General features: G+C 33.1%; 1 protein-coding gene across 1 annotated transcript; it reads right to left on the bottom strand.

Annotated features, from left to right (window-relative positions):
* Positions 1-5,747: 5,747 nt before the first annotated feature.
* Positions 5,748-8,012, bottom strand: LOC123718760 (chymotrypsin-1-like). Its single transcript, XM_045675534.1, has 6 exons — positions 7,958-8,012; positions 7,344-7,548; positions 7,169-7,214; positions 6,976-7,137; positions 6,534-6,695; positions 5,748-6,024 (listed from the first exon to the last, which is right to left on the bottom strand). The coding sequence occupies exons 1-6, from the start codon at positions 8,010-8,012 to the stop codon at positions 5,872-5,874; spliced, it is 783 nt and encodes a 260-aa protein (XP_045531490.1). The 3' UTR covers positions 5,748-5,871.
* Between the last annotated feature and the right edge of the window lie 4,076 nt (positions 8,013-12,088).

Genomic DNA, 12,088 nt, shown 5'->3' with positions numbered 1-12,088 from the left:
TGAAGTCCCGACAATTGATGAAGTCCCGACAATAATTGATGTTTTCCAACAATTTCTTACACTTATAAAATGTATGGAAGGGAATGTGTTTGTATTTATTTAAGTTCGATCACGATTTGATATCGATTAAGTTTGCATATTCATCAATAAATGTTATAAAACTGTTATAAAACAATATTTTCATGGGAGCTGTTGATGATTCGCGTACCTTCAGCTGTTAAAGTTTAGAACCACCACGTGAGCCGTGACAGCAGTTGGTTATTGCTCAAATGAAATGTGAATAGACTGTAGTACAATATTAAATAAAAGAAAATGCTCTCTAATTGCTCTCTTTGGGTAACATCAAGGTCAAATACTGTTATATTTTATTTGAAGAGTTTTGGAAAAAATACATGGATGCTAACATTTTTCACATACATTTTCAATATTAATGTTTTTAATAATAATAATAAATTATTTGCAAGGAACAAAAAAAATGTATGCGGTTACAATCGGAACCCAACATATTCACTCTGCTACACAAAAAGGCGTGCAAATTTGTCTTAAACGGTAGAGTTTTACAAATAATATTACATTGCGTTAGCATTTCATCATAGTAAATTCTTATATTATTTTATTTCTTTTCTTTGTAATGCTCCAGCTAATAAACATTATATAAAATACCAAACAATTACACCAAAAATATAGCCGGAGATGGCTTACATAATACAAGTAGGTATTTACCAACAAAAAGGTCACCAATTTACAAAAGGGAGAAATCAATACATTGAACTAATAGATACCTGAATTGGCTAGGTTGTTTGATGATGGAAAAGTGAGGGTATTAACGTGATGGTGTGTAGATTTGCTCATGATGCAGATGATTTAGCCCTATGGAGGATATTCTTAATACTCCATTTAACCATAATCCGCGATGGCTTGAACAAGTTAAGGATTAAATATTGGTCGCTGTATGTCCGGGCTGCGCGATAAATCAGAGACGCTACGTCTTTTTCATGATCATTTGTCAATCTAATAGGCAGGTAGGTGATGAGTCTCCTATGTTTGACACGCGCCGTCGTGTTAGATTTAAGGCAAGCCGAGTTCCTCACGATGTTTTTAAAATCGAGCGAATTAAACGTGCATGGCCGGCCATCGAACCTACGGCCTCAGGGATGAGAGTCGTTCGCTGAAGCCTACGTGCAACATTGCTTAATATAGTAATATACTATGTCGATCGCTTATTAATATGGGGTCATGCAGCTGATATCGTAATCTATAATTTAAAATGTAGGGAATCTCTGAGAGAGAGACCTCTATTCTATGAAAATATTAAGTATAAATACAAAAATAGTGATAAGTTTACTAGAACAGAACATTCGCATGTCTCCAACGTGATGCAACTCGAAACAACCGCAGGCTGAAATTTCCGCGTACTAGACTCTCTTAAGTTAGTCATTCTTTTTTGGAAAAAGGGATACTTTTCTTTAATAAAATCCCAGAGGCTCCTTTATATCTGACTTTTATTTTTATTTATATGGCATACTACTTGTGTGGACACGTTAGCCCTTATTCACTCCCCTGATCCGACAAGCACAAAAGCTGGGGCTGCAGAGCAGGCGAAAAATAAGCTCAAATGTAAGAGTCTCTTGGGCCGTGGAGTTCATGTTCGTAGGCAGTAATTTAAGATTTAAGTTGGCACCTGGAAGATAGTACTGGTGACCCCAGAGCTGGAGTTTTCCTGAACGAATAAGTATCGTAAACGCTAAGCGGTCTAGCACAGGGACCAAACTTTTTTTTATTCATCGATTTGTAATTATTATTACTATGTAGGTTAAGAATATTGTAAATGCTGTATAACTGTATGTCGGAATTAAATAAATAATATTTCACATCATTTCTATTTTTCCAAGTTGAAGTTATTAACGACTTTGACTTATATTAGGTAATTATAAGAACATGTGTATTAAACGTCTGTTATAATCAAGGTTAAAGAATAATTCATCAAACCATTTAGAAAAAGAAAATTGATCGTATCTAAAGAATATGTTAACTAATGTGTTCAAAAAATTGTTACGCCAATCAAACTATTTAATCACTTAACTAAGTTATAGATTACCGTGTAATCTAAATTCCGCAGGCAGCTCGACTGGACCTATTCGACTCAGACGTGACGCTGATCTTCTTCAACTAATCAACTTCTATACTCAATTCTTTTCAATCCCAAAACTACCGCTAGTCTTAAAAATCTATTCAGATTCTCAGGTCGTTACAACTTTATGTTACGCTCCTCCAATAGTTCATCTCTCTAGGCAAGCCGTTTAGGTCTCCGCCATTAAGTTGTGGAATAGGCTGCATACGATTGGCTACCTCCCTAACATCTTTTAAAACTCTTCTACATAAACTTTTCTTAAACATCCTGCTCAATCGTGAAATTGTATTTCTTACTGTTTTGGATTGCATCGCAATTCATTAATCCGTGACATTTGCCTTTAAGGTAGTTTTTTCCCATCGTTTAGATTAAGGCTCAATATTTTTTTTTTAAAGATTTGGTTATGCATTTCATTCACTTTACCCATCATATTTATTAATATGTAAATAAAGTATTTTTAGTTTCACCAATAATAAATGTTATCCGTGTAATATTTGATTTATTCTTGTTTTTATTTATTTTACATAATAATATTTAAAAAATCATTAAATTTTAGATTAGAAACCCGCAGAAGTTTGTATAAATGTAACCATAACAGTCTTGAGCGGAGCAAATCCATTTAAAAGTAGTTTAAAATCTAATCGCTGTTTTAAAAGTTAAATAAACCTAAACATATATATACGTATACTTATACGTAATTACGCAATCGACCTGAAATTGTTTTATAATTAATACATTAATACAATACACCTACCAATAAATTAATGTAAAGAATAATATAAGAATTGTCTATGATGATATCAGATATGATTCGTAACATAATGTAACATTCTTTATAAAATTCCTTTTAAGACAAATTTATACACCATTTTGCTATTATACCACCATAACGTTTTTGTGTCATTTTAATTATTAATACACTGAAAATGTCAATATCCATGAATTTTTTTTGAACTTGATTTTATCCAAAGAAGGCAATTAGCTAGCATTTTCTTTTTATTAATGTTGTACTACAGTCTATTCAGATTTAATTTTAACATTGACCAACTGCTGATATGGCTCACACTGTGTTTCTAAACTTTAACAGCTCAAGGTACGCAATTCACCAACAGCTCTCATGAACTTGTGGTTTTATTCAGTAAATCAGAATTGAATATTGCTCTATTATTCATTTCTCGTTGCATCGCAAAGTGGCGAAGACTCCTCCAAGCCATTTATTTTGTTCTCACCCTATCATATAAGTATTTAGTTGTTTAGTGCAGCTTGCTACTAAATACACTACATATACCAAAGATATATGTTTCACTAGCGGACCTGACGTTGTCCTGTCTTAACTATGAATATTAATTTCGAATTGATATAATAACTAAGAAATATTTCAGAAATAAAGTGTTTATTATTCTAATTAACAAAGAATGTTGTGTGTCATAAAGATATACAACATTCTTTGTTTGCTTTTCGGGCGCGTATATAAATAGTTTTATTTTTATTCCGACACGGGGCGACGACATATAACTGGCACATATGTGAAAATCATGGATTTTCAAGATTAATGCCACAAACAATTAGCAACTGTAATTATTTCATATGTATTTTATCAATATAATAACTCCGATCGAAGCATTTATTTCCATCACGCATTTTGTCAATGTTATGTCAAACGCCATAACGCCATTTTGACTTTTCAATTTGGTCGGGTTCGCGATATTATCGCTTGTTGTGTTTCGGAACGCGATATTGCTTAGACAACAGTGAGTGCTTGTAGTTTAATTAATAAATTGACAGTTTACTTACAAAACGTTTGTATAGGAAAAACAAAAAGGGCTGTTTTAGGGTTTTCCCGGAAAACCACTCGCCGTAAAAACCATTCAAAGACTTCAACGAACATTTAAAAAAAAGAATTGGTACAATTGGTAAAAAAAAATCATCTTTTCTGTTGACGTTCATACTTATTAATGTCTCTTTATTCATATAGGTAACCAAGTACAAGTGTACTGTGTATGAATAAAGTTATTTTGAGTTTGAACCTTTTTAAATTATTACACAAATTAAAAAAAATCCTTTCTATAGGTACATCATACACGTATAGGCTACACGCGTACTCTTGAACATTTCTTGAGCCTGACACAGCCCAAATGGGACGAAATCATATTCGGAGCCTAGGTTTCATTCAGAGTCGAGACCCTTGATCCGTGGGGTCCTAGCGCTATAAGGCCTTATAAGGAAATAGCTAAAAGCTGGCACCTACCTGGGACAAAGAATATGTCAAACTATTGAAAGGCGGAACGCTGCCAGTATCTAACGGGACTCCTTTTAATAATAATATATTATTAGTTATTATATTTTAAGGTAAGTTATTGTTTTTTGTTATATTAATTTATATTATGTGATTTTTATCTTAAAGATTGAATATTATTTTTTTATTGACGTTTTTAACAACAGCTACTAATTACAATAACACGTGAATAATTATTTCTAGTGAAAAAGCAAGGTTATTAAAAAAGTCCAATTTCTTTGTTATGTTCTACGTAATTTGTTTCTAATAGTACTTTCATTAAATATTGTTGCAATGTTTGTGATGCTATTGTGATACTTCAAGAAAAATAAAGAGCGTTTTCAATATAATAAAGACTTCTTCAATCTGCAGCTGCCGATACGAAACAATTAATATTTATTTATTTATTTACAGCGAATTAATACATGCCAAACTTACATATTATATAATACATTTATCTTTTATAAGCACGTTTTACATCACAGTATATCTCTACTGTACAAACATTAACTGTCCAATCCCTAACTTTCGTACTCACTGGTGTAAAAGTAATCTAAAATTATCGTGATTCATGTGTAGGTACTTTTTCGTTTTCACGTGTCCTTTTTTAAATAGTGTCCTGTTCACGGTTTACAAATGTTTTAAAGAGTATAAATGTTTAAACAGTGCTTGGCATTATTCTATGCGTTTTGTCTTTGAGTCTTATGCGTCTTTTTACACGTCTTGTCTCATCTAAATTGTTTCTCACATTGGTTGCCAGGAAGAGTTCGCACGAAAGCGATAAGGCCACAATATAACCACTTTTTCACTTAATATTGTCAACTGTGTATTTCCGTATTGCAACGAAGTGTTAAAATGAATAAATACATTTGAACACCTTGCCTGTGTACTGGTGTCAGGAGTATCTATAGATAACTAAATATAAGAGAGGGTAAGATGTAAGAACCCAGCAACCCTACGGATCCCTAAGCCTACATATGCACCCTAACAGTGTAAATAGTGAATATATACAGGTTACAGACAGAGCCCTACGGTTAAGATCAACGGTAGAAACACACTAAAAATGTATGTTAAAAATGTAATTTTTTCCAAAACTATTCAAATAAAATATTACAGTATTTGAATCTATTTTGACATTGATTTGAGATTTTTTCCAATCAACGTTGTACTACAGTCTATTCAGATTTCATTTGACCATTGGCCAACTGCTGAGACGGCTCACGCAGTGGTACTGAATTTTAAAAGCTGAGGGTACGCGATTCACCAACAGCTCTCATGAACTTGTTGTCTTATAACAGTAAAGTAATTTATAAATACAATTTGAATATTATAAAGTAATATAACATTTATTGATTAATATGTAGGCTTAATCGATATCAAATTCTGATCGAATCTAAATAAATACAAAGACATACATTTTATAAGTGTAAGAAATTGTTGTAAAACATCAATTGTTGGATATTCATCAGGGCTTATTAGCTTCCATGTTGTCCTTTATCCAAGTGGCGTATTTGCTGGTTCTGGTGTAGGCATCAGGTTGTCCTCGAGCACACGGAAGATTCCACGAGACGATACCAGTAGATTTGTTGTTGCAGGCCAAGGATCCACCAGAATCACCCTGAAATCGTGTTCAGTTAGATCTTTGCTTAACAGAGAGTGGAAGGTGGAAAACGACAAAATATTTATTATGAGGAAAGATATGGCTTTTTTTATATTATACCTACATATACCAATGACGCTACACCTTTTAATGTCTGGGCCTCAGATTTCTAAGTGTATTTAGAAAATAGCACCGAAATTACAAAATATTTCAGTTTTTCTTTGATTTAAACACTAAACTCCAATTGAATTATAAATGTAAAGCTAGATATATCTGCTACTCGTAGAAGTGCCTAAGAGTATTGACGGTGGCTCAGTCTGACAGTAAGTGAGTGAAAAAATTAGGAAAGGGTGACTAGTTACAATTCTTAAAGTACTGGTTCAAACTGAATGAAATTTTAAATATGACGTACAATGTTGGCTCACATATGCTAATAATTCTAATTTCACCCGCAACGAACTTATCCCCTATATAAAATAAAGGATATTGCACTCGTTGCACGACTTTGCCCCCAGAGAATTACTTACTTGGCAAGTACCTTCGCCGTTCTTATTAAGAGTACAGATGTGGTTTTCAGTAACTGGGAAGGACTTTTCAAAGCGTCGTATATTATCAGTTTTACAGGCTTTCTCGGATATAATTTTTACGTCCAACCACTGCAATTTGTCGGGGCTCCTTCTTTGATTTTGCTGGAATAAATTCATTTGAACTCAGCAAAACTTGAAGCTGCAAAAACTTGTTAATCATAGATTTTTTATATAACAGCTGGGAAACGGGTAGAAGGACCACCTGGTGTTAAGTAAGCCGTTTGGGCACAATTTGGTTTTATTCCTGTTTACTACAAACAACAGATTTATAAAAAAGCTGCCTGAAAAGCGCTAAGTTGTTGAAAGGGTGTCGGGGTGATACAATCTGAATCATGTTTAGAGAAAAGTTAAGATGCTTCTTCATTCCCAAGATTTTACTTACGGTGGTGAATCCCCATCCGGATAATTTACACTTGTCCCCTGGTTTGGGGTCTTCCGTGGCTATTTCGATAGGTTTAACCCTTTCTGTGAATTTAATCTTCTCTTTGGTTCTCAACAGAGCAATATCATGTACATTCGGTCTATCGGTATATTTTTCATGTTTTACTATTATTACAATTATTAATACAAGACTTTTTGTTGTTTGTTCCTGCCAAAACGCTTAAGTCCTTTGCTTGAACACTGAAAATATTGTTCATATATATTGAAGAATTTACTAAAACAGTTCATTTAAATTTATTTAAAAATACTTTGTAATTTAACACAAATCAAGTCGCTGAGCAATCAATGTAAATACAATACTACGCTTACTTTTTGAGGCAATGTGCTGCAGTGAGGATCCATCTGTCAGCAATGATGGCGCCACCACAGAAGGGGAAGTTATTTTGATCTGTACGCTGCAGAGATACTTGGTATGGCAAAGCCTTATCTGGTGCGTCTGTCCCACCCACGACGCGTCCAGCCGCGTCTCCCCCCGATGCACCTTCAAGGCCATCGCTCTTTGATATTTCTGCAGCTTTAAAATGGAATTTTTATTGACTTTTTAAAAGCTTATCTTATAACGATATATAGACGTCTTTTTTGGGCCATGAACTTAACCATTATTTACCGACCGAAATGGTATGATCACGATGAAGTCCTGATATGTATTGTATTGTATTATCACTTAGTAGCTGCCCCCGCAATCTGTATGTCGCTTTAATAATCTTTTTTCTTATTCTATCTTTGTAGTAGCTTCATACGAACATATAGAACATTTTGCTATGCAAAATCCTACCTTGAAATCAAGGAATAAATAAACAAAAAGTTCCTCGAACTGTCTTCGAATTTTTGTGATTAGCAACATATTTTGAGTTTCTCATATATATTATTTACATATAGATATAATGTATAAGAATTAATCAGTAAAAGGCTGAAATACTTACCAAGAGCCGCCCCGCAAAGCACAAAGGCAAATAGGAAATAGTTCTTCAAAGACATTTTTCAGATTGTGCTTTAACTATAGAAATTCTCGAATTATATACAAATTAGATAAGTAATGGTGTGTACACAATGCGAATGAAATTAATTATTACTATTTAGTTTTGTCATAAAATAAACTCCATGCAAAAAACTGTTCTGTAGGGAGAGCTCGGACAGTAACTTTCGTTCGGATGTAAGGTAATGGGCCACACGCCTGTGCTTTGAGTTACTTGTACTGAAGTTGTTTGAATTTTCTAATCTTATACTTCATGCCATTTTACAAAGACGTGCTGGATACGAGATAATAAAAGTATCAAAGTTTCAAAACGTAGCAGATGGGAACAGGAACAGTATACAACAGTATACATATGGAGCAATGCACGAGAAACGATATAAATAACAAACAATTTCCAGTTGTGCTATATAAAAAAAATATTACTTAAAAATAACGACCAAGTTGGATCATCTCACTGTTTTGTTGTTTTAATTGTAGGTCTTGCAGATGTTGCGGTCAAGGTCTTTATTTTCCTACACACAAGGATCAAGGCTAATGATTTATTTCTCGGGGCGCAATACAAAATGTGTTGTATACATACGCCCCTATATACGGTTTAAACAGGTTTAAACAAAATCACAGAATGATATATTTGGTAATTACAATTCTTTTATCTTTTTTAATTTCCTTATATTTAATTATCTTTCTCCATTAATTTATTGGTACGTGTATTGTATTTTATTAAAGTATTAATTGTAAAAATAATTTAAAATTGATTGCCTAATTACGTATGAGAAAAATTAGATATCTTTAGGTTATAGGGTATTTGCAATATTCTTAACCAACATAGTAATTATAATCTTTGAAAATGCATAAATAGAAAGTAAATAAATGCCATTGAAAACCGAACTCAAACCAAACCAAGTCTCGGGTTAAGTTCGGTTGTTGTATGGATTTGTTCAGATATATTATATATGTTAAATGAAACACTCTGTTTGAAGCTGGTTAACAACTGACTTTAATCATTTAAAATATGAGCTTATAACTAACAAAAAATAGGGGTAGTGAGGTTGCGACGCTAACAAAAACTATTTTTGCTTATGTGTGTGTCATAAATCTAAATGACACTTATGTTATACAATTTATGAGTTTGTTAAAAACTAAAGGGCTGATATTGAAAATAAAACATGTTTATTATGGAATATAAGATTATCACTTATTCCACGACATTAAATTTGTGTCGGTAGACATCCCTACCAATCGCCAAAGAAGACAGAAGATGTAATGTTGGCTTCAAAAGCCCTGGAATAATGACGGAGGCGAGAGAGCGGCGTATGATGTCCCACTTTTTTGCTAATGGAGGCCATGTTCTCCAAAGCTACTCACTTTAAAGCCACAGGGACTCTTATGGGGAGTCGACTGGTTTAGTGTTAAGAACAAGATGTAATTAAGTTTAGGTTATGAGATCGTGATGGTCTTGTTTCTCTTCTGACTGTAACAGACGAGCTGTTTGGGCACCAAATACTCACTGTGTTGAAGCAGATACAGAATGAGTTTAAACGATTCCTTTATTACTGACTGTACGGCGTCTATCTCTACTAACCCTTAATGCACCGAACAATAGTCTTAGGGACATTGTACAAGACGGGTCTTTTGGCCTTCTATATACTCAAAGTGTTGCGGTTGGCGGACATTCTAATCTCTAATGCATACATTATGTATGATGACTCCGACACTGTTGACATCTTTATATGTTCGCAAAATGAGTTTACAATTTTACGACATTATCGTTAATGAAATGAAATGAAAAATAGTGCTGCTTTTTTAAATTAATTTTATAACCAAGATAAATATATATTGACGTACGTGTTCTTATAATTAATAATACGTGTGTTACACTAGCAAAAGTCATTTGTAACTTCAAGGCTGCCTTGAGAAATGAAATTAGTAATGCATAATTTGAAAATGAATTCATATTATAAATTTGGTCCCTTTCATGTCTTGCCATGTTGTTGGACTAAAGAATTGTTATTCGACAAAGAAAATCCGATAGAAGAGATCCCTAAGGAAGAATGGGCCCACTACTTTTTTCAGTAGTTCCATCGAAAGCGACGATGTGTACAGAGGAACGGAGATTACTTCGAAAACCAAAAAAATACTTGTCTTTTGTTAACATAGTTTTTACACATAAATTATTTACATAATTTCACGGTCACGGTGACCACGCACGCTGAAAAGCACGCGAAACGTCGGAATTTTTTAAAATTATGTAAATCGTTGTAAGTTTTTAATAATAATACATAGCTTCAATTAGTTCAAAAAGTGTTTTTCTTAATAAAAGTATTGGCAACTTTCTACATTAAGCAGTTTTTCATTTTCTAAACATTTTCACTGAAGGTAACACTTTACCTAGGTGCAAAGAGATAAAGTCTAATCCTTGTTGGGTGTATGTAATGTATGTATACACCGCAATTTCAGGGAATGAATGCGGTACATACATTAAAAACGCCAAAAGCACCACAGAGCAGGCTTCTCGGTGAAGCCATGTTTTGCGATTGTTTTCTAAATTAACTAAAGGAATTTTATTTACTATGAAATATGGGTTATATAACGGCTGAAATAATGTTTTTGACATCAATTATAATAAAAAAACAATTCATTAAAATATTAATACGATATAAATGTGAATAATATGAAGCTTGCAACAATATTTCGTTTTAATACGAGCTAGGATTTTGGACGTGGGAACGCAGAGGCCGGCTATTGGATTCACGGGTACTCGTGAGCGTTTCTTGAGCCTGACACGCTCCACACGTTATACAGGGGTCTAGGCTCCGGATATGATTTCGTCCCACTCGGTGTCATGTGTTTTCCTACTGCTATAAGGCTTTTTAAGGAAATAACTAAAAGGCTAGTCGACATCACAGGAGACTGAAGAGCTGGCAGCTACCTCGGATAAAGAATTACTCTAGCTATTTAAAGGGACACTGTCAGTATCTTCGAAACCTTCGAAAGGGACTCCTATTAATAATGTATCTTAGTGATTATGTTCTAAGGTTAGTTATTGTTTTTTGTTGTATATATTATGGTAGTATTACGTTATTTTTATCTTAAAGATTGAATAAGTATTATTTATTTTTTGAAGTTAATAAGTATAATCGATATATCATATTTATGTATAACAATTCGTTAAATTTAATATCAAACTAGAACAATAGGTACTAATTACAAGAACACGCACGTCATTAATTCAAACGAAAAAGCAATAAAAAAGTACTTATAAGAAAAAATAAACTTGAAAAAATCCAATTTCTTTGTAACGTTCAACATAATTTGTTTCAATTCGTATTTTTATATTATTATATTTAAAATAACATGAGACTTATTTAAATATACGATCCAAAAATTAAAGTATGCACAATTATTATAACAGTTGCTCGGTCTGACTGATTGAGGAAAAAAATTGATATTTAAAATGCCATTTTTGCGTAGTAACCAATGTGTTCACTCCAAAGACGTTTTTGGTCTCAGAGAAACCTACCTTTTGTGACTGGGCAACTCCGTAGCTACACAAGAATAGGCTAAAATTGTATGATGAAAAATAGTATAATGACATTGAAGAATTTAAAACTCATGTTAGGATATTGTCAAAAAGTTTTAGGTATGAGTGTAGAATCGCTAAGGCGAAACACTTAAAAATAAACAACAGTTCCGATAAGATAAAGGCTACTTGGAAAATTATAAACCAGGAGATTGAAAGAATCTCCAGAAAGGATACATTCCATTAAATACAACCAGCGTTCTAAACTATTCACCATCAACCGACCTTTTATTATTGCAAAAGAATGTTCATGTATGCACTCATGAGTTTATATTTAAACGCATAGGCTGCGATGATATTTTAAAAACATTTAAACAATTAAATTTAAAAAAGACGATCTTTGGGTGTATCTGTATTCATGTTACAAACAGTAATCGATGCAGTTCAGAGTTATCTATTTAATGAATGTATAGATTGCGAGAATGTATATGAAGCTAAGTACTCTTTAATAAACTTATGCAATGCAACATTATAGCAGTATGGTTTTACGCTCTACAG

Source organism: Pieris brassicae, chromosome Z, assembly GCF_905147105.1.
Source record: "Pieris brassicae chromosome Z, ilPieBrab1.1, whole genome shotgun sequence".
NCBI lineage: Eukaryota > Metazoa > Arthropoda > Insecta > Lepidoptera > Pieridae > Pieris > Pieris brassicae.
The sequence above is the reverse complement of the archived record's forward strand: the minus strand, read 5'-3'. Positions and strand labels throughout refer to the sequence as shown.

What these genes read in the sequence shown, in the direction of transcription:
- LOC123718760 (XM_045675534.1), bottom strand. Translation starts at nt 8,012, where the DNA reads ATGTCTTTGAAGAACTATTTCCTATTTGCCTTTGTGCTTTGCGGGGCG. An exon ending in GCAGCACATTGCCTCAAAAA is followed by an intron (nt 7,215 to 7,343) that starts GTAAGCGTAGTA and finishes CAATATTTTCAG; the next exon opens with TGTTCAAGCAAAGGACTTAA. An exon ending in TGGCAGGAACAAACAACAAA is followed by an intron (nt 7,138 to 7,168) that starts AAGTCTTGTATT and finishes GTAATAATAGTA; the next exon opens with AAACATGAAAAATATACCGA.